The sequence below is a fragment of the Leucoraja erinacea genome, chromosome 27, assembly GCF_028641065.1.
Source record: "Leucoraja erinacea ecotype New England chromosome 27, Leri_hhj_1, whole genome shotgun sequence".
Lineage (NCBI taxonomy): Eukaryota > Metazoa > Chordata > Chondrichthyes > Rajiformes > Rajidae > Leucoraja > Leucoraja erinaceus.
The window spans coordinates 23,387,647-23,411,672 of record NC_073403.1 but is presented as its reverse complement, the minus strand read 5'-3'; the positions used below and the strand labels follow the sequence as shown (position 1 = coordinate 23,411,672).

At 43.8% G+C, this 24,026-nt stretch overlaps 1 protein-coding gene across 1 annotated transcript in view; it reads left to right on the top strand.

The window, feature by feature from the left end:
• asic2 (acid-sensing (proton-gated) ion channel 2) overlaps positions 1–24,026 on the top strand; it is a 433,817-nt gene that overhangs the window by 333,217 nt on the left and 76,574 nt on the right. Inside the window, exon 4 of the mRNA XM_055657297.1 lies at positions 13,166–13,293. Within this exon, the coding sequence (XP_055513272.1) occupies positions 13,166–13,293 (128 nt within the window). The remainder of the gene's footprint in view (positions 1–13,165; positions 13,294–24,026) is intronic.

The window sequence follows — 24,026 nt, the reverse complement described above, 5'->3', positions numbered from 1 at the left end:
ACCGCGTTTCCCGAGTACCTGCCGTTAGTGTTACAAGCCACTATGAGACGTCCCGAGCTCTGACGTACCCGCTACATACATTCTACTTACTTACCACAAGTTTGATTTTTTTTTAAACTCGGGAGAGGTCTTGGGTAAACTCGTATAGTGGGACGGGCCCTTTAGATGGAGGCGCAAGGAACTGCATTTGCTGGAATTGTGAGCAAAACCAGTGCTGGAGATCACAGCTGGTCAGGCAGCATCTGTGGAGTAAAATGGACAGGTGACGTTTTGGGCCAATCCAAAACATGGCCTGTCCATTCCCTCCCCAGATCCCTCCAAACCCATCGTATCCATGCCCCTGTCTAACTGTTTCTTAAATGTCGCCATAGTCCCTGGCTCAACTACCTCCTCTGGCAGCTTGTTCCATACACCCACCACCCTTTGTGTGAAAATATTACCCCTCAGATTCCTATTAAATCTTCTCCCCTTCACCTTAAACCTATGTCCTATGGTCCTTGATTCACCTACTCTGGGCAAGAGACTCGGGGTTCTTTTTACTTGTATGGCTGTATGGGAACTCAAATATCACTGTACCTTAATTGGTGCATGTGACTATAAATTTGAACTTGAGATACTCTGAGTGGATTATGGAAACCATCACCAAACTAGAACATAGGCAAACATTCTTCAGTTTGTCAATGTTTTTCCTCCTCTAAATAATTAAAATCAATGCTTTTCCAAAATTTAAAGATAACAAACAAATTGCCGCACATTTAAAAAGTTCAAGATGTTTACAAGCATATGGATGTTTTTTTTATTCTTTCCAGAATTGAACTTTATTCAGAATAAATAATATATATTGAAAAAAAAGATCTGTGCAAAAACTCTTGATACATCTCAGTATTTGTACATATCATTATGGCGCCAAACATAGCAGCACCGGCATTATATGCAAAATTAATTTCACTATGTAATCGCTTAATTACATATGTAACAATAAATTTGTAAATATCCATAAATAATACAAAAATAATAAATATTCGGTAGTGTTCACAAATATCCTTAAACTGAGCACCCTTGCTTCTCATGTGGCTCTCTGGGGTGATGTTCCTTCCCTTGTTTGATGTGTGTCCCCACCAAACTCTGCCCCCCTTCGCTGTCCTGCAGTAAATAGGAGGACCCTACTCTGTGGTATGGTGGTATGGTGGCGCAGCGGTAGAGTTGCTGCCTTACAGCAGCAGAGGCCCAGGTTCAATCCTGACTACGCGTGCTCTCTGTACGGAGATTTATGTTCTCCCCATGACCGCGTAGGTTTTCTCCAGTGCTCTGGTTTTCTACCACATTCCAGTGATGTGCAGGTTTTCAGGTTAATTGGCTTTGGTAAAATTGTAAATTGTCCCTAGTGTTTAGGATAGTGCAGCGTATGGGCTGATCGCTGGTCGGCGTGGATTCAGTGAGCAGAAGGGCCTGTTTCTACACTGTATCTCTAAGCACTTTTCCTAAATAGCACATTATCCAGACTGCCAGCACTCAGAGTTGCAATGGGAGAGCTGTACTGTGGGAGGTGTTCTCCTACAAGGTGATTAAACCGACAATGGGCAGATGTAAAAGGACTCATTGAGAAGACATGTTTGCAGGTTAATTGGCTTTTGTAAAATTATAACAAAATGGCCCCAGTGTGTAGGATAGTGCTAGTGTAGGGGATAATCGCTGGTCGGTGAGGACTCAGTGGTCCAAAGGGCCTTTTTCCACACTGTATCTCTAAAGTCCAATGTAAGGAATGTGTCACAGTCTGCCCTCTCCTCATTCTCATCCACTTCACCTCCCAGTACTTTTCCACCAGTCCCTCCTTCTCACCTGCCACTCCCCTCTCATCAGCCTAACTCTCCTAACATGTTGCACTCAGTTGCCTCTGATCACCTATTAACCCGGTATATAGACTCTCCTCACCGTTCACACAGTGCCAGATTGTTCTCAGCATTCATGCAAGACTCCAGCGATTTCCCGACTGCCTACACGGATTCGAACCTGCCTGCCCCTGACCATTCTGTCCTGTCGGCTTCCCGGATAGCACCTCAGCCTTCTGTCCCCGACCTCCTGGTTTCTGTCTGCCTCTCTCCTGGGCTGTTTGGTGTTTCCCTGCAACGGCTCCTCGACTTCCTGCCTGGCTTCGACTCTCCTTTCGTCTGTCCCTTGCTGGTTTGTTTGCATCGTGTGTTGGATCTCCTGGTTACCGGATCTTCCGCTACCCCGACTACGTCTCCTGCCTGCCCCTCTTCGGAACCCTCGCTCAATCCTGAGCCTCTGCGTGAGTACGGTGTACCCATTCTTGTGTTACTACTCTGTGTTACAGTATCGTTATAAGGTTCATTACCAATTATACCTGCCTGATTCTGTGCTGGTATTGGGTCCAAGCTATACCCGTTACAGAATGGGCCAGTCGGCGACATTATCTGACAGACATCTCACTCTGCTGGGGGGCCAACAAGTTTTGGGATGACAGCAGAGAGGAAATTAACCATCAGGCTCATCCAACCTGCCTGTTAATGAATGAATGAATTAATTAATGAATAGGTTTATGACCAAGTTTTTACATACAAAGAATTTGCCTTGGTGCTCCGCCCGCAAGTGACAACATGACATACAGTGAAAGTTAGGAATGACACATAAAACATTAAACATTAATAATAAATCATTATTGATTAAACATGTGAATTAAATAAAATACCAGCGCAAAAGGAGGTTACATATTTTTGGTTATTGAGTAGAGCTACTACTCGTGGAAAAAAGCAGTTTTTATGTCAGACTGTGGCAGCTTTGACAGTCCGGAGTCGCCTTCCAGAGGGAAGGGATTCAAAGCGTTTGTGGCTAGGGTGAGCGGGGTCAGAGATTATCTTACCCGCTCGCTTCCTGGCCCCTGCAGTGTACAAGGGGAGAAGCTTGCAGCCAATAACCTTCTCCGCTGATCGGACAATTCGCTGCAGACTCCGGATGTCTTGCTTGGTGGCTGAGCCACACCAGACCATGATGGAGAAGGTGAGGACAGTCTCTACGATGGCCATATAGTACTGGACCATCATTGTAGATTGTGCTTCTTCAGCAGTCGCAGGAAGTAAATCCACTGTTGTGCCTTTTTGACTGTGGAGTCGATGTTGGCCCCCCATTTAAGGTCCTTGGAGATGATGGTTCCCAGGAACTTAAAAGACTCCACAAATGTGACTGGTGTTGTTGATGGTGAGTGGGGTGAGGGGAGGGGGAGCTCTCCTAAAGTCTACAATCAATTCCACAGTCTTAAGAGCATTGCGCTCCAGGTTATTGCGATGGCACCAGGATGCCAGCTGTGTCACTTCCTGTCTGTAGGCAGATTCCTCCCCATCCTGGATCCGTCCAATCAGGACTGTGTCATACGTAAACTTGAGAAGCTTGACAGAGGGGTCAATGGAGGTGCAGTGAAGAAGGGTTTCTGCCCGAAACGTTGCCCATTTCCTTCGCTCCATAGATGCTGCCTCACCCGCTGAGTTTCTCCAGCACTTTTGTCTACCAAGGAACTGCAGATGCTGGTTTACACTGAAGATAAACACAAAATGCTGGAACAACTCATTGGGACATGCAGCATCTCTGAAGAAAAGGAATAGATGACCTTTTGGGTCGAGACAATTCTCCAGAGAGAAAATCAGGGGAGAGGGAAACTAGAGGTATGAAAAGGTACAGAACAAATCAGAACCAGCACCGATAGTCAAGGAGCTCACAATGGTCCATTGTTGGTTGTGGAGGAGGTGATGACGAAGGGATACGAACAGTGAAACTGGCAGGATGACTAGGGCGGTGATGGGGGGAGAGAGAGAGAGAATACAATGGTTACTTGAAATTAGAGGAATCAAAAGTAATAAACAGACATAGATGGAAGGGAATTGATCATGGGGAACAAGGACATGGCAGACCAATTGAATAACTACTTTGGTTCTGTCTTCACTAACGAAGACATAAATAATCTGCCGGAAATAGCAGGGGACCGGGGGTCAAATGAGATGGAGGGACTGAGTGAAATCCAGGTTAGTCGGGAAGTGGTGTTAGGTAAATTGAATGGATTATAGGCCGATAAATCCCCAGGGCCAGATAGGCTGCATCCCAGAGTACCTAAGGAAGTAGCCCCAGAAATAGTGGATGCATTAGTGATAATTTTTCAAAACTCTTTAGATTCTGGAGTAGTTCCTGAAGATTGGAGGGTAGCTAATGTATCCCCAATTTTTAAAAAGGGAGGGAGAGAGAAAACGGGGATTTACAGACCAGTTAGTCTAACATCGGTAGTGGGGAAAATGCGAGAGTCAGTTATTAAAGGTTGGATAGCAGCACATTTGGAAAGTGGTGAATTCATTGGACAAAGTCAGCATGGATTTATGAAAGGTAAATCATGTCTGACGAATCTTATAGAATTTTTCGAGGATGTAACTCGTAGAGTAGATAGGGGAGAACCAGTGGATGTGTTATATCTGGACTTTCAGAAGGCTTTTGACAAGGTCCCACATAAGAGATTAATATGCAAACTTAAAGCACACGGTATTGGGGGTTCGGTATTGATGTGGATAGAGAACTGGCTGGCAGACAGGCAGCAAAGAGTAGGAGTAAACAGGTCCTTTTCAGAATGGCAGGCAGTGACTAGTGGGGTACCGCAAGGCTCAGTGCTGGGATCCCAGCTATTTACAATATATATTAATGATTTGGACGAGGGAATTGAATGCAACATCTCTAAGTTTGCAGATGACATGAAGCTGGGAGGCAGTGTTAGCTGTGAGGAGGATGCTAGGAGGCTGCAAGGTGACTTGGATAGGCTGGGTGTGTGGGCAAATGCATGGCAGATGCAATATAATGTGGATAAATGTGAGGTTATCCACTTTGGTGGCAAAAACAGGAAAGTAGACTATTATCTGAATGGTGGCCGATTAGGAAAAGGGGAGATGCAACAAGACCTGGGTGTCATGGTACACCAGTCATTGAAAGTAGGCATGCAGGTGCAGCAGGCAGTGAAGAAAGTGAATGGTATGTTAGCATTCATAGCAAAAGGATTTGAGTATAGGAGCAGGGAGGTTCTACTGCAGTTGTACAGGGCCTTGGTGAGACCACACCTGGAGTATTGTGTACAGTTTTAGTCTTGTAATCTGAGGAAAGACATTCTTGCCGTAGAGGGAGTACGGAGAAGGTTCACCAGACTGTTTCCTGGGATGGCAGGACTTTCATATGAAGAAAGACTGGATAGACTCGGCATGTACTCGCTAGAATTTAGAAGATTGAGGGGGGATCTTTTTGAAACTTACAAAAATTCTTAAGGGGTTGGACAGGCTAGATGCAAGAAGATTGTTCCCGATGTTGGGGAAGTCCGGAACAAGGGGTCACAGTTTAAGGATAAGGGGGAAGTCTTTTAGGATCGAGATGATAAAAACATTTTTCACACAGAGAGTGGTGAATCTGTGGAATTCTCTGCCACAGAAGGTAGTTGAGGCCAGTTCATTGGATATATTTAAGAGGGAGTTAGATATGGCCCTTGTGGCCAAAGGGATCAGGGGGTATGGGGAGAAGGCAGGTACAGGATACTGAGTTGGATGATCAGCCATGATCGTATTGAATGGCGGTGCAGGCTCGAAGGGCCGAATGGCCTACTCCTGCACCTATTTTCTATGTTTCTATGAATGCAGTGGCTGGAATCGTGAGCAAAACACAAAGTGCTGGAGTAACTCATCTGATCAGGCAGCACTTGTGGAGGGAATGGATTGGCGATGTTTCAAATCAGGACCTTACTTCAGATTGTAGTGGAGATGAGGAAACTAGGTAAGAGAAGAGTGGGTGGACACCCCCTCTCCTATGTGTCTCCACCCCCCAAACCACACCTTATCTCCAACTATCAGGTCCCTTTTGCTCTCCCCTCCACCTGTCCCCTTCCACCTATATCTCTTGCCATGGCTGTACATTTTACTTCTCTCCTTATCCGATGCCCTTTTTATTGAAAAGGAGAAACAAAAGGATTTCCAACCACTATCACATAGTTCACTCATCTGCCAACTGCCCTTTGCCTGCACCCACCTATCACTTGCCAGCCTTTCTCCTGCACACAAACTCTTTTCCAGCTTTCTCCCCCCTACTACAGTGAATCTTAAGAAAGGTCCCGACCAAAAACGTCGCCTGTCCATTCCCTCCACAGACGCTGCCTGACCTCTGTGGGACCAGTGTAGATGGGACATGTTGGCCAGTGTGGGCAAGTTGGGACGAAGGGCCTGTTTCCCCACTGTAAGACTCTATGACTCTATGAACTGCTGAGTTACACCAGCACTTCGACTTTCTCTATTAAATATATGCAACAATTTTAATAGTCACCGAAGAAAGTTTCACAATGGGAGAGCTATTCTAAGCTGACTGTAATGTGAATCTTACTTAATATTATTCTGGTGCTTAAACATTACTAGTTCACACGATGCCCGCGGAGCTAACAAGGGAAATAATTTATCCCTCTGAAAAGGGATAAATTATTAAAGCTTTCATTTGCAGCAGCAACTGGAGGGAATGCAGCGTGTTATATCACGCTGACAACAGAGCATTGTGTGCTCTTCGTTAACATTTGCTTCGGGACAAGAAGGTGTCATTCACAAAGATTAATCCTGAAACTCTCGTAATGTCGGGCATGAATGGTCAGAAGCAAATGTTTTGACAACGTGTCACTGAGGAGAGACTTTGATGTCCCAGTAACACAATATTTCTCTTCTAATTATAAAGATAAGGTTGTTTCAATGTTATGCAGCTCACACGTCACCACCAGATCATCCTAACTCATATGGGGATTATGATCAAGATAGTTAGCAAGTTATTCTTCACATATTGTTTTGCGATATTTTGCTGTCATGAAAAGTGTTTATTTTGCACAATTGCAAAGTTAATTATGGGTATGTTGCAAAATGCAACTTTCCCATTGTGGTTGCATCACCCTGCTTTTTACACTGGTTTTGTTGTATTTATTTTGTATTAATCATTGCTGATGTATATTGTTAGCTCAGCGGGCAGCATGTGAAGTGGTAATGTTGCAACCTGGTGTAGAAGACAATAAATAATCTGACCTGATCTGAAAATGGATGTCCATCTTTCTCCTGAATCAGTTATTTAACCCAAGCCTTCAAAATACAAAAGAATCTCACCACAGTAGCAGCAATTAATTTCCTTTGAAAGGTTTAGTTTAGCTCACCGAGTCCGCAACGACCAGCGATCCCTGCACGCTTATGCCCCTGTCCCACTTAGGAAACCTGATCGGAAACCTCTGGAGACTTTGCGCCCCACCTAAGGTTTCCGTGCGGTTCCCGGAGGTTGCAGGTGGTTTCCGGAGGTTGCAGGTAGTGGAAGCAGGTAGGGAGACTGACAAAAACCTCCGGGTTCAGGTGTCCTAAGTGGGACAGGGGCATTACACTACCCGACACACTCTAGGGACAATTTTACATTTATACCAAGCCAATTAACCTACGAACCTGTACATCTTTGGAGTGTGGGAGGAAACCGAAGATCTGGGAGAAACGCACACCGGTCACGGGGAGAACGTGCAAACTCAGTACAGACAAGCACGCGTAATCAGGATCGAACCTGGGTCTCTGACGCTGTGAGGCAGTATTTCTACCGATGCACCACCATGCCGCCCTTTAAGTCTTTACCTTTAACTGTATACACAATATAATTTTAGAAATAATATTCAATATTTACCAAGTATTCTGTTGGCAGAACACAAGTGTGGCACAAAGAAATATTTGTAGTGTTTACCAACTCCATTTAGAGGTTTTTGGGCAATTTCCAGTGTGACCAGTGGACATGTTAACGATGTATTTCATGCGAATAAATAGATCGGTTCAGCATTATTCTCAGACCAACTTCTTACTCCAACTACAGCTCTCAGTCTAAGTATTCATTTTAATTTTACGTCCCTGTGTAGCTTTTGGAATAATGATCCTCAAATTAATTTACCCATATGTGGTCTCTTCATTGGCCCAAAGCCCTTCTGAGAGCTGCTGGCAAGGGCAGTTATGCAATTTGATCAGAGCTATCTAGGGTTTCATGTGCTGCACAAATATGGGGACAAATATCACAAGTATCATTCCACAAACATAAAATCACATAGTCATCTTATGGCTCTACTAAACAGCTTGAGGAACTACAAGTAAAGTCTAAATTCATGATTCGTTAAATTCACATTCATCTTCAATTACTGGTACGAACATCTATTAGAAAATCATATTCAGCTCCACCCAGATTTTTCATTCACATTTCTGGTGTGTCTCTGCTCCTCTATCTGGTGACGTGCTGCTATTCTTTAAAGAGACGACACATCAGTATTTTTAAAGAAGATACAATGAACTGCAGGTACTAGTTTACAAAAAAAAGATGCAAAGTACTGGAGTAACTCAGTGGCATTCCCCCCTCACCTTAAACCTTGGATAGAGTGGATGTGGAGAGGATGTTTCCACTAGTGGGAGAGTCTAGGACTAGAGGTCACAGCCACAGAATTAAAGGATGTTCTTCTAGGACGATGAGGAGAAATTTCTTTAGTCAGAGGGTGGTGAATCTGTAGAATTCTTTGCCACCGAAGGCAAGGCTGTGGAGGCCAAGTCAGTGGATATTTTTAAGGCAGATATAGTTCAGTTCAGTTTTATTTGTCATATGTATGTTAACACAGGGTCAACGGTACAATGAAATGTGTTTGACAAGATGCAGATGACCCTTTCTGTCCCCTTCCCATGTCCCTCATACCCAACTCCAGCAGTAGACATCCTTGCTTTCCCTACCATTGTGATAGTGCCATTTCAAACCTCAGAATGTAAGGACTTCCTGGACATTTTCTTGTTTTTAAATCCAGCCAAGTTTGTATCGTGGCAGATGCTGCATTCAATTTGCCTTTCAGTCTGATCCCACAGATGGGCAGTGACAGGTGCATGTGTATCGTGCACAGGGGGAACCCAGCACGAACCTGCAAGAACGATGCAGAAAGTCTTCATCCGATTTCTGACTGAATCCCTCAACTTTGTGTGCAAATAATTTTCTAGCCCATTGCACTTTAAAAATGTCTCTGTTTAAACAAACATAACCAATGATGCTGCCATCTCAACGTCCCCAGGAAAGGACACTGAGTGAACGGAACAGATGGGGAAGAATGAATTCAAGACATGCATGGGGTCCCTGGTTGATTGGAGACGGCTGCATAATTCCCTGTATCAGTGAAGCAGTTGAAAATGATGCAAGTGCACACTGAATAAATAGAGCGTAGCTCTGCTCAAGTCTTGTTACCACTTTGCCCTGTGGAGAGAATACAAAATACCAAATTAAATATTTAGACCAGCTAATTAAAAGCTGCAGAGAACCATTTTGTATTATTATGGGAGCTCTGTAATTCAGTACATCTAATTAACATGGAGCGTGCAGCAGACGCTTTCCTCAAGGGTGCTACCCATTGTTGGAGATTATTATTTGTTGCCCTGCATCCACGCGTGCATCCACACGTCAGCCCCTGGGGAGGTTCACTGCTGACCCTCGTTACAGTGGACAGAACATACTGTGAAGTGACTTCCTCAGACCTCAGCAGCGATTTGCAGTTACGGACTTTAATACTAAACAGAGCAGCAACTGAAAGATTCTTTGTGTAAAACAATGCCCTCTTTCTTATTATAATTTATTATGGGGGAACAAGGAAATGGCAGATGAGTTGAACAGGTACTTTGGATCCGTCTTCACTAAGGAATACACAAACAATCTCTCTGATGTATTAGTGACCATAGGGTGACACAGGGACTGAAGGAAATTCACATTAGGCAGAATATGGTGTTGGGTAGACTGATGGGACTGAAGGCTGATAAATCCCCAGGGCCTGATGGTCTGAATTCCAGAGTTCTTAAGGAAGTGGCTATAGAAATCGTGGATGCATTGGTGATCATTTTCCAATGTTCTATATTTAGGATCAGTTCCTGTGGATTGGAGGGTAGCTAATGTTATCCCACTTTTTAAGAAAGGCGAGAGAGAAAACAGATATTTATAGACCAGTTAACCAGACATCGGTGGTGGGGAAGTCAATTATAAAAGATGAAATAGCTGCACATTTGGATAGCAGTAACAGGATTGGTTTGAGTCAACCTGGATTTATGAAGCGGATATTTTGAGGATGTAACTAGGGAAATGGACAAGGATGTAGGGTACCTGGACTTTCAGAAAGCATTTGATAAGTTCCCACATAGGAGATTAGTGGGCAAAATTAGAGCACATGGTATTGGGGGTAAAGTACTGACGTGGATAGGAAATTGGTTGGCAGACAGGAAACAAAGAGTAGGGATTAACGGGTCCCTTTCAGAATGGCAGGCAGTGACTAGTGGGGTACCGCAAGGCTCGGTGCTGGGACCGCAACTATTTACAATATACATCGATGATTTAGATGAGGGGATTCAAAAGTAACATTAGTGAATTTGCAGATGACACAGAGCTGGGTGGCAGTGTGATCTGTGAGGAGGATGCTATGAGAATGCAGGGTGACTTGGACAGGTTGGGTGAGTGGGCAGATGCATTGCAGATTAAGTTTAATGTGGATAAATGTGAGGTATCAAAAACAGAAGGCAGATTATTATCTGAATGGTGTCAAGTTGGGGAAAGGGGAAGTACAACGGGATCTGGGGGTCCTTGTTCATCAGTCTATGAAAGTAAACATGCAGGTACAGTAGGCAGTGAAGAAAATGAATGACATGTTGGCCTTCATAACAAGAGGAGTTGAGTATAGGAGCAAAGAAGTCCTTCTGCAGTTGTACAGGCCGTAGTTGGACCACATCTGGAGTAATGTGTGCAGTTTTGGTTCCCAAATTTGAGTAGGGACACTCTTGCTATTGAGGGAGTGCAGCTAAGGTTCACGAGGTTAATACACGGGATGGCGGGATGGTCATAAAGCCATCTCTACCAATCTTTGAGAAACCTGAATTGTTTTCTCTGGAATGTAGGAGCTTGAGGAGAGACCTGAAAGAAGTATACAAGATTATGAGAGGCATAGATGGGACAGACAGTCCAGGATGGAAATGTGAAAGACTAAGGACATAGCTTTAAGCTGAGGGGGACAACATTTAAAGGAGATGTACAGGACAATTATTTTACAGAATGGTGGGTGCCTTAAACACGTTGCCAGATGTGGTGATGAAGCCAGATGAGATAGTGACGTTTAAATTGGCACACAGATGTGCTGGGTAAGGAGAGATAAGGATCTCATGCAAGCAGAGGAGATCAGTTTAACATGGCATCGTGTTCGGCATGGACATTTTGGGCTGAAGGGCCTGCCCTTATGCTGTCCTATCTATGTCCTATGGTGTAGGGAATCCCCGTAAATCGTTATAGTACTTGGAACATGGTTCCTTCCTCACAGCTATTGAGCAGGGTGTTCCAAGCTTCAACAATAATGGAGACAATATATTTCTGACCACCATGGCGTGTAACCTGCGAGATGATGGCGGTACAAAAAAATAGAAAATGCTGGAAAAACTCAGCAATTTGGGCAGCTTTTGTGGAAAGAGAATGAATCGCCATTTCAGCTCCGTGATCAAGGGCTTGTGTTCCCTAGACCATGCTTGCCTTGTCCTTCAGACTAGCAGAGAAATAGGCTTTAGGAGGTACTGCCAAATAAGGCAGTACTTGCAGTGGTCACAGTCTTTACTGTGGCTCAGACACTCTGCAGCCATGGTGTGAAAGAATGATGAGAATAAATGATTAATAAGGTGCTTGGGATGCTGACCTAGTAGAGTGCTTTGTCCTGGAGGGTGTAGAGTTTCTCAAAAATTATTGGGGTCAGCACCTTTACTTTTTAGACTTGCAGAGGTACAATGTGGAAACAGGCCCTTCGTCCCACCGAATCCGTGCTGACCAGTGATCACCCCATACTATGGCACTATCCTACACACTAAGGGACAATTTACAATTTTGCAAAAGCCAATGAACATACGAACCTGTTGGTTTTTGGAGAGTGGGAGGAAACCAAAATATCCGGGAAAAAAAAACCCATGCGGTCACAGGGAGAATGTACAAACTCTGTACAGACAGCACCCAAGGTCAGAATCAAACCCGGGTCTCTGGTGCTGTAAGACTGCTATGACACTGTGCAGCCAGTCATTAGAAATGCTTTATCCTGGAGGATGAGAGAGTTTCTAATATATTATTGGAGTCGTCATTGGAGAATAGTGCATCACACTCATAATCTAATGATGGTGATGGTGATGGTGATGGATAAGCTTCTGGGAATCAGGAGCTGGTGCAATTGTTGCAGTCACTACCCTCAGCCTACTCTTATAATCAAAATATTGCAACAATACTATTAATGGCGGAAATTTGAATTACATGCAGTAACTTTTGGAAACTCTTTATAGGTTAGACAGTCTCTTTGGAGTGATAAACAAAGGTAATGTTTCAGGTAACCAATACTTCAGCTGGCCTAAAGTGTCTTCAATATGTGGTTTAGTTAATACTGATGATGATGTGAATGTCGTGAGCTGGTGGGTAGATTCTGTTTCACTACAATTGCCATGGCTTGAATTTTGTAACATAAAAATAATTTGCCATTATTTAGTCAAATCACAAAATTATCCTATGCGCAGGTATAAGCTGTGCAATATTCGAAGAATATTGGAGATGGGCAAAAAAGCCAGCATGGACGAGGTGGGCAGAAGGGCCTGTGTCTGTGTTGGATGGTTCTACAACTAGAACATATCGGACGGTACAGAAGAGGAACAGGTCCTTCTGCCCACAATGTCTGGGCTGCACTTGATGCCAAGATAAACTAATCTCATCTGCCTGCACATGATCCTTATCCCCCCCCATTCCCTGCGTATTCATATGTCTATCTAATAGCCTCTTATTGTATCTTCCCCATCACCACCCGTGGCAGCATGTTCCAGGCATCCCACACCCTCAGTGCAAACAACGTAGCCTGCACATCTCATTTAAACTTTGCTCCTCTGACATTTCCTGGGGAGCTGTGAAGGGAATTGAACATTTTTGGGAACACATCATGATGATAGAGGGGAAATTTACAGCTCTAATGGTTACACACAGGATACTACTCTGAGAAGCGTTTTTGTGTAACAGGTGTAAGATTGTCGTAAGTTCTAACTAAGTGCTCTCCTTGTTTCCTCTCTCTCTCTTACAGAAGACACAACGTTTGAGGCAGGGATAAGAGTACAGCTGCACACTCAGTCCGAGCCACCATTTGTACATGAGCTGGGATTTGGAGTTGCACCAGGATTCCAGACATTTGTTTCCACTCAAGAACAAAGGGTACCACACTTTTTCTGATATTTTCCTTCACCTTTCAATTCAATCTGTATGTTTTACCTGCCCAGGTACTCAAAATCCTGAAAACACTCCTCTGAGGAGACATTGTGGATTCATTTATTTTATCCCACAATGGCAGATAATCAGATGTAACACACCAACATGTAATGATACATACAAACGTTGAACCACATGAAGATAGGAGCACGAGTCGATCATTCAACTTTTGGAAGATGCACCAGTGTTCTTCTAAACTCTACTGAACATAGTTCCGGTCAGAGTTATGCCCCTGTCCCACTTAGGAAACCTGAACGGAAACCTCTGGAGATTTTGCGCCCCACCCAAGGTTTCCGTGCGGTTCCCGGAGGTTTTTGGCAGTCTCCCTACCTGCTTCCACTACCTGCAACCTCCGGCAACCAGCTGCAACCTCCGGGAACCGCACGGAAACCTTGGGTGGGGCGCAAAGTCTCCAGAGGTTTCCGTTCAGGTTTCCTAAGTGGGACAGGGGCATTAACACAAAATGTTGGAGTAACTCAGCGGGTCAGCCAGCATCTTTGGTCGAGATCCTTCTTCAGACTGAAGCAGAGTCTCCACCGAAAACATCACCTATGCCTTTTCTTCTCAGATGCTGCCTGACCCGCTGAGTTACTCCAGCATTTTGTGTCTATCTTCGGTGCAAACCAGCATCTACAGTTCCTTCCTGCACATTAGTTCCAGTCAAAGCCAATCTCTAATAGAGCAGTTACATCATCCCAGATATTTGCTGACTTTTGCAGCATTCCTGCCATAGCAAGTATATTGTTTCTGACAAACAACTTTACACAATATTCCAGTTGTCTTGTCAGTGCCACTGTAATGCTGACCACCAGAGGTTTATGATATGATATGCCATTTATTGTCACTATACAATATACTAGCTGCTAGTACTCAGTGCATACATACAATTTAGCACAAAAAACAAGAAACAGAAAAACAAAAACAGAAGGGAGAAGGGGGGGGGGGAGATAGATTCTACGGCGCTACATACATATATACATATATACAACCATATACACCCATGGTTTACACCCATCCCTAGTGTTACCTTCTCAAACTTGCTCCTGTGTAATGTGAAAAATACCTGATGTTGCTGTCTGATGTTTGTACTGGTTTGTATCAGGAACATAGTCTTTGGTGTGCCTGTATAATATTGCTATTTCTTTAACCATTCCCATATGATTATTAAATTTGTTTAACTGTTTTAAGTACCCCAATGAATATATAGCTATGTAAATACTAACTAGATTGTCCACGGCATTGAATCAGCCAAGCCAAACATAGACTTTATGAGAATTATAAATCTCAGTCTCCAGCACCATTACTACTTGTAGATGAGGAAAGCACAATCAAGAGCCAGAATCCATTAAAGTAATGGATTATTAATTGAGCTGTTAATTGAAGTTGGCTAATTCTTTCAACAATAAATCCAGTATTCTACAATTGTTAACTAATAGCAGAATCCTTTGCAATAGGGGAGACTGTAGGAAATCCAATCACCATCATTCCCAAATGCAACTGGATCCCTCCATCAGTTTAAAACTACCTGAAGAAGAGTCTCAACCAGAAAGATCACCTATCCATGTTCTCTGGGGATGCAGCCTGACCTACTGATCAACCCCTGCACTTTGTGACCTTTTGTGTTAGCTCAAAGTGAACTTTGAGTTTGATATAGATTCTAACGACATACAGGAAGAAAATACACTTCAGCGTTCAACCTGACCTATTATGCCTCTCAGTTTAACACGGAATTACATGTTATATTGGCGTATTTAAGATTGGTTCTACTCACCACATTTTCTGCAACTCATTTGAAGTCCCAGATAAGATAGTTTAGTGAAATTTAGTAAATTTCTGAGGCACAACAGTCAGATTATCATCATGACCTTGAAGCTGGAAATTTCTTGGTTCTTCAGGTTATCCTTTCCAGTACCGTAAATACTGCTCTTATCATTCTGTTGTGACTTTGAATGAGCTACACAGAGAGAGAACATGTAGATGTAATATTTAAGAAGGAACTGCAGATGATGGAATAATCAAAGGTAGATAAAAATGCTGGAGAAACTCAGTGGGTGAGGCAGCATCAATGGAGCGATGGAATAGGTGAGGTTTCGGGCCAAGACCCTTCTTCTGACTGATGTGGGGGAGGTGGGGGCGGGAAGAAGAAAGGAAGAGGTGGAGACAGTGGGCTGTGGGAGAGCTGGGAAGGGGAAGGGAAAGAGGGAGAAAGAAAGGACTACCTGAAATTGAAGAAGTCAATATTCATACAGCTGGGGTGTAAACTACCCAAGCAAAATATGAGGTGCTGCTCCTCCAATTTACGGTGGGACTCCCTCTGGCCATGGAGGAGACCCAGGACAGAAAGGTCTGATTCGGAATGGGAGGGGGAGTTGAAGTGCTGAGCCACCGGGCGATCAGGTTGGTTATTGCGAACTGAGCGAAGGTGCCTACGCTTGGTCTCACCGATGTAGAGCACCTGACACCTGGAACAGCGGATGCAATAGATGAGGTTTAAGGAGATACAGGTGAACCTCTGCCGCATCTGAAAAGACTGCTTAGGTCCTTGGATAGAGTCAAGGGGGGAGGTAAAGCGACAAGTGTAGTATTTCCTGTTGCTGCAAGGGAAAGTACCAGGGGAGGGGGTGGTTCGGGTGGGAAGGGACGAATTGATCAGGGAGTTACGAAGGGAGCGGTCTATGCGGAAAGCTGAAAGGGGAGATGGGAAGATGTGGTCAGTGGTGGGATCCCGTTGGAGGTGGCGAAAATGTCGGAGGATTATCTGTTGTATGTGACGGCTGGTAGGGTGGAAGGTGAGGACAAGGGGGGCCCTGCCCTTGTTACGAGTGAGGGGATGGGGAGTGTGAGCAGTTACGGGCTATAGAAGAGACCCTGGTGAGAACCTCATCTATAGTTGAAGAGGGGAACCCCGTTCCTTATAGAATGAGGACATCTTCCTGGTTTGGAACACCTCATCCTGGGTGCAGATGCGGGATGGAGTCCTTACAGGAAGCATGGGTGGGAAGAAGTGTAGTCCAGATAGCCATGGGAGTCAGTGGGTTTATAGTAGAATATAGTAGATGTAATAAGTCTTTATGTAGCACAAGAAGCAGACATTCTGGAATTATCTCTCTGTGCACAAAATATATTGAGACCAGTCTGAAGAAGGGTCTCGACCTGAAATGCCACCCATTCCTTCTCTGCACATGCTGCTGGTCCTGCTGAGTTATTCCTGCTTTTTGTGTCTATCTTCGGTTTAAACCAGCATCCGCAGTTCCTTCATAATATTGAGATTTTACAATTCTTGAGCACAACAATAACAGCAGACGATTGAAGAGTTTCAAATGCAACAATTCCACATACACTTCAACATATTAGGTACAGCAAATTAACTCCATAGAATAGCATATTTACAATGGTTGCGCAATGCAAGTTACAAGAACATCTCTGTATTTTCACACAACTTTGTTTCTGAATCTAGACACCCAAAGTCGTTGCCTTCATTCTTGGGCATTTGAGTTACCGAACAAAGCCATGATGCAATCGCTATTGTTCTCTACTGTACACATGTAGAATTTCCATAGAGTATTCCTCATGCCAAATCTGCTCAAACCTTTAAGAAGGTCGAGGCATTGATGAGCTCATCTACATTGTCATCAATTCCCACCAGATTCTGCTACTCATTCACACTCTCAACTCTTTTTCCTATTTCTTACCTTTCAGTTCCATGTTTCCACATTCTGTTGTTTGGTCTTGTGATAGTCTTTTACATGCCTAATCCCCCGTTTATCATTTCCCAGCTACTCAGTAGATTTTATAAACTCCTGTATTTGTTTTCTTGACTTGTCTGTCTTGCACCTGTGATTAAGAAATGGTTGTCATGATACAACCTCCGGGTTATTCTCCACAGGTACGACAGCACTTTCAGTTCATGCAGTTTGCCCTTAAATGCGTTACTTAACATAATGTATTTTAAATTTACATTTGCACATTTTGCACAATGTATTTATGTAAATTAAGTTTAATTTGCCCCTCACTCTCTGCTGCTCTCATTTCATTTTATATAATTGTTTATTTCTCTTTCTGGGTGAGGTTACTTTAATCCTTCCTTTTCCTGTGGTGTTCAGAACACAATTAGCCTACCGTTCACTCTCTCATTCATCATGAGGTCTTGTTTTGTCCCCATTGAGTTTTCCCTTCTGACCCATTTACTCAGGTTGTTCTTGCTGTAGGAGCCATTTCTGTTTATTGTTGGCATATGATATTATTTTGCTTAGATATATCTTGCAGTATTATTTTGGACACTTGGGGTGGTCATTAGATGCAAAGGGTGGTGTATATATAAGGGCCAAGGGGGACAGGAAGGGGCAGGCACAGGTAGGGAGCGCATACAGTTCTCAGCAGACCAGGGACAGAGCAACCAGCTACAACTTGCATGCAGAGTTAGGAAAACCTGGTACATTCATCACTTTGTTTGTACAACTACTTCAATAAACAACCAACCAAACTGGAAATTATGACTGGAAGATCTGTTCTATTGGGTCTGCATAAGATCACCCCTACTGTACCTGTGTATTAATGGCAACTGGAAAAGAGGACTGGAAATGTTGAAAAATTGCCAATACACTTGAAACCACCATGTTTATCCTTTCTGCTGGAGCTCTGGTACCAGCCTAGATCATATGGAACTTGTCCTGAATGTACACTAGACATGAAGGAAATGCAGTGCTGGAATCCTGACTCGATGTGCTGTGCAATGGAACCCCTCTTACCGCCATCTACCTTTCACTCAGGTGATCACATCCCTAATTTTCTTATCACATCATTCTTTGCATAGGGCTCAAAAAGTAATCACAAACTTACAAAGCTTGAAGCCCCATTATTTATCTTGACGTCAATCATACAGTACCTTCCAGATAGGGCCTCTTGCCTCCATTTTCCTAGCTTTTTGTCCCAATGGAAGACAAATGGACCATCCCACCTCACTCATCACCTTTGGAACCTTTTCATTCCTCTCAAATGAGATTCTCAATCCTGCTTTCAAAGGATGTTACCTGTTCCCCTATATAGTAAATTATCTGCAGCTACCATGTACAGTTTTCCCTCGTCTCCAAATTTTGGGCAACTTCCAGCTCCAGGGTGTGATAGTTAACATTCTAGCTATCCTTTGGCATTCCTACCCTTCTCCACCAAAGGAGCAAGTACCTGTTACCTGTTGGATTTAGACTTTGGAGATACAGTGTGGAAACAGGCCCTTTGGCCCACCGGGTCCACACCAACCAGCGATCACACCATTTACTGGGGTGGGAGATTGCTACCTTCATGTGGTCCACCCTGTTTCGACGAATGCAATCAACCTGGTGTGCACAATCAAATAGGATCAAATAGAACAAGTTGTTCTACAACTTTAGGCTGTGCACGCCATACGCAAGAAGAAGACACCATTTACTAACACTGTTCTACACAATAGGGACAATAGGGACAATTTACAATTTACAAAAGCCAATTAACTTACAAACCTGTACGTCTTTAGAGGGAGGAAATTGGAGAACCGAGAGTAAACCCATGCATTCACAGGGAGAACGTGCAAACTCTTTTTAGTCAGGATAGAACCTGGGTCTCTGGAGTTTCTAGGCAGCAATACCACTGTGCCACTGTGAGAGCGCCTGTGATCCTGTTCTCCACGAACAAAACAATCAAGACACATGTGTGAGGTTCTGTTAGAGGTCATAGCAGTTTGTACATCTTAGTGTGGACCAGATAATGTGTTAGCTCTTTAACCATATAACCATATAACAATTACAGCACGGAAACAGGCCATTTCGGCCCTTCTAGCCCGTGCTGAACACTTATTCTCCCCTAGTCCCAACTACCTGCACTCAGACCATAACTCTCCATTCCTTTCCCGTCCATATACCTATCCAATTTATTTTTAATTGATAAAATCAAACCTGTCTCCACCACTTCCACTGGAAGCTCATTCCACACAGCTACCACTCTCTGAGTAAAGAAGTTCCCCCTCATGTTACCCCTAAACTTCTGTCCCTTAATTCTCAAGTCATGTCCTCTTTAAGTTGCACCTTCTTGGGGAAGTCTAATTGGTGACACTGTGAGTATGTAAGACTTACTTTTTTTCAGACCAGTGGGATGGAAAATCTCACTTCAGATGGATTGATCACTTTGCAATGCTGCTCGCTTCACTAATTTTCAACTAAAGCACAGGTCAAAAGTTTTAAATACGTCTGACTGAAGGTGACATGAACTGTTACACGAATTGGAGGTAGCTGTGCACTTCCAGCACCAACTACAGCAGTTTCCCCTTCTGATTAATATTTTAACTTCACATTCCACTTAAGAAGCACTCCATTTCAGAACACTTCCCTGTCAAGTGAAAATTCATGGAAGCTATACAAAACGAAAACTCTCGCACCCTTGAGAAAGGAGGAAAAGTGTAATTTATTGTCCAGATAGTTAATGTACCACGGCATAAGTCTTTATTACACTTAAGGTCCTGTCCCACTGAAGGGCCTGTCCCACATACGCAATCATCATCAAGAGCGGAACTCGCTATCAAAACATGGAGGGGACCGGGGGACACCATTTTTTGGCATGCACACACTCTCACACACACACACACACGCGCGCGCGAGGCTTCGGAGGCTCAATCCAGCGCTAAATGCAGTTCAACTCTGCCTGTCTCACCGGATGAACTACAGTGCTGCTTCTCCGTGCTGGCCATATTTCCCGCAGGTCCAGGGAGGGCTGTAGGTTCACCTGGTGGGACAGGCAGAGTTGAGCTGGGTTTTGCACTGCTTCTCTGCGCTGGCTGTGGGCCTGGGGGCTCTGCTTGCGTCTGACTCCCGACCTCTCTGGCCACGCGTGGGAGAGGGGGCACTCGGGACAGCGCCGGAGAGCCGGCCGGGCTCGATCCTGGCTGCGAATAAGGCGCAGGTCTGTGCCACGTCTCCCTCCTCCAATCACCGCACTCTATCTTCAGTCCTACCACCCCTATTCCTCCCTCCACCAATCATCGCGCTGAATCATCATGTCACGCCCCCATTGCCTGCTGACCGACGTCTCTCTCGTCCACTCAGCGCCCTCGATCATCAGTCCCACCCCCACTGTCTCACGGAAAGCAGAGATTTCACCCGGTTTTAAAATCCAGATCACAAAAACTTGGGGTGGGTTGTCCCCCGGGTGGGGGGGGGGGGACATGTCCCCTCTGGCACCCCCGGGTTTTCCATCCCTGCCTGTCATAGTCACGCAGGATTAGGATTCTCAGAATTAATGCACTTCCAGATCAAAATAACATAACATGAATCTCTCCAGGGAACTTGAAGATAGAAAAGATAGAATTCGGCCAATGGTTGAATTCTATGGTACACATAAATTCAACTTCAAACAATAATTTATTTCCCATTGTTTAGTTTTAGTTTGGAGATACAGCATGGAAACAGGCCCTCTGGCTAAGTGAGGGTACACTGACTATAGATCACCTTTGCACACTAGTTCTATGTCAGTTCTATGTCAGTTTTACCAACAAGGCCAGAACTGTTTTTTTTACAGACTCGTTAGTTTGTTTTAGTTTAGAGATACAGCATGGAAACAGGCCCTTTGAGTCACCAAGTCCCTGCTGACCATTGATCACCTGTTCAAACTAGTTCAATGTCATTGAATTTCCTACAAACTAGAGGGCAATTTGCAAATGTCAATTATTTCACAAATCCCCATCTGAGTAACTCAGTGGATCTGGCATGCTGCCGCATTTTGTGTCTATCTTTGGTATAAATCAGCACCTGAAGTTCCTTTTTATTACCCTTTCGGGATATGGGAGGAAACCTGACCTCCCGGAAGAAACCCACGCAGTTATAGGAAGAAAGGGCAAACGCAACCACGGACAGCATCCGTGGTTGGGATCGAGCCCAGGTCAGTTGCTGGGAGGCAGCAACTCTACCAGCTGTGCCACTGTGCTTTAGTTAGCTACCTGCTTTGAAATTCTCCTTTTTACCTCAGAGCAGTTTCTAAAATGAAGAAGAGGCAGAGAATCTGCAGTGTTTGTTCATCAGCCAGGGATCAGATGGCCTTGCACATCGATCAATAAAATTGTCTAGTTAGTGTTATTAAAATGGGAGTCTTTCAGAGTGAGTTCCACAAGCAGAACTCAACTGCAATGAGAATGTACGTTGCAGAATAGCAACATAAATATCTGATGAAGGGTCTCGACCCTCTATTCCTCTACTCCAGATGCTCTGCCTGACCTGCTGAGTTACTCCAGCATTTTGTGTCTATCTTTGACATAAACCAGCATCTACGGTACCTTCTAACACAGCAGCATCAATTAATTCATTTGCAAAATTACTGGTTTAAATTTCCATTATTTGAGCAGTTGAGAAGCCTTATCTCTGCATTCAGACTGATGAGGCTGCAAAGGTTAATGAATAATGAGGTATTCAAACTGAAAAATTAGTAGATTAGCATTTACAAGGATGTATAAAAAATGAAAATCGAGCTAATGTAATCTAATCTAAGTGCAGTAAGTGTTTTGACTGTGAATTATACCCTTTAGTGTCACCTGAGCACATGATCAACAAACCTTTCCATGATAATAAATATGATGAGATATATTAGTGGACTATTCATTTAAACATAAAAAAAGAATGTGGGCAATGCATGGAAGAATTAATGGTACAAATTCCCTGGGACATATAGAATCGTAGTCAAACAGTGTGGAGACAGGGCCTTCGGCCTAACTTGCCCATATCGACCAACATGTCACATCTACACTAGTCCCACTTGCCTGCATTTGGTCCATATCACAACAGTATAAACTTGTCCTCTCCTTGTGCCCGTCTAATTGCTTCTTAAACCAATCTTAGTTTAGAGAAACCTTACTTTCAATCTGAAGAATGACCCCGACCCGAAACATCACCTGTCCTTTCTCTCCAGAGATGCTGTCTGACCTCGCTGAGTTACGCCAGCACTTTGCGTCTGTCTCTGAAACACATCAGCTTTGATGTTTTATCTCATGTCCCGTAACCACCAATGAAATCAATAGGGTCACAGATCCTAAGTGTAGAATGACAGACACAATTCAGCAGCATAAATCCTGGCAAATCTCAGCAAGATTAAATGTTCTGAATCCATCTGTCAATATTATATGGAGGTGCACAAAATCATAAGGGGAAAAAGATAGGGGGAATTAACAGAGTCAGGGTACCCTGGAGTCCCAGGGTAGGGGAGTCAATAACATGGGGACATAGATTTAAGATGAGAGGGGAAAGATGTAATAGGATCCCGAAGGGCAACTTTTTCACACAGTGGGTGGTGGGTATATGCAATGAGCTGCCAGAGGAGGTAGTTGAGGCAGGTACTATCACAGCATTTAAATGACATTTGGACAACTACATGGATAGGAAAGGTTTTGAGGGACACTCAACATCTCTGGAGAAAAGGAATAGGCAACGTTTCAGGTCGAGGCCCTTCTTCGGTCTGAAGAAGGGTCTCGATCCGAAACGTCACCTATTCCTTTTCTCCAGAGATGCTGCCTGACCCACTGAGTTGCTCCAGCATTTTGTGTCTATCTTCGTGTGTAAACCAGCATCTGCAGTTCCTTCCGACACACAATGTTTAGAGGAATATGGGCCAAACACAGACAGGCGGGACTAGCATAGATGGGGCATGGCGGTTGGCAAGGACAGGTTGGACCATGGCTAGAGAAGCCAGTATATCGTATCTGCATGTCACGTTACAAAAAAGGACTGCTTATCAATAAACTCACAGGTTGCACGTAATAAAAATAACCCATTAGAGAGGCTCAAAATTCTCCCAATGATTCACAATCAGCATGTGGTCTCAATTAGAACCACATGTGAAAGACTAATAAAATGATCAAACATTGCGTGGAAAATATGAAATCGAATATTCCACAGATCAAAAGACTAAGAAAGCTGCATTTTTTAATTTTGGCTTTCATAATTTCACAGTGTCTCAGTGTTGTGATTTAGACAGAACTAGCCAATTTTCACTCCACGTTTTGCAAATATAAAAAGAGTAAAAATTAGTCATGATGATTGACGGTAAATGTTATGGGGCTTTCCCACTGTACAAGCTAATTCAAGAGTTCTCCCGCGTTTCCCCTGATTCGAACTTGGAGAATTACGGTAATGGCCGCTCATAGGTATTCAGGGCTCTCTTGGACATTTTCCAACATGTTGAAAAATCTTCACGAGTCTTCACGAGCTTATCGCATTTCCCGAGTATCTGCCATTAGCGTTACGAGCAGCTAAGAGATGTCCCGAGCTCCAACGTACCCGCTACGTACATTCTACGTGCTTACCACGAGTTTGATTTTTTTTTTACTCGGGAGAGCTCTTGAATTACCTCGTAGAGTGGGCCAGGCCCTTTAACCAGAACACTAGGGGGCGCATCTTAGATCACGGAACACAGAACAACACATCACAAGAACTGGCCCTTTGGCCCACAATGCCCATGCCGAACATGCCAAAGTTTAATAAAGACTTTGTTTTAGTCAAAACTGTCGTGTCACAGTATTAATTGTAATTGTAAATCTTTATTGTCATTTCCTGAGTATTCGCATACTCAGAGGAAACAAAAAAACGTTTCTAAACCAGTGTCCATTCAGTTTTCGTTACAAAATAAAATAAATAGCAATTAAAATTAAAATACATGTCATGAACAATTTA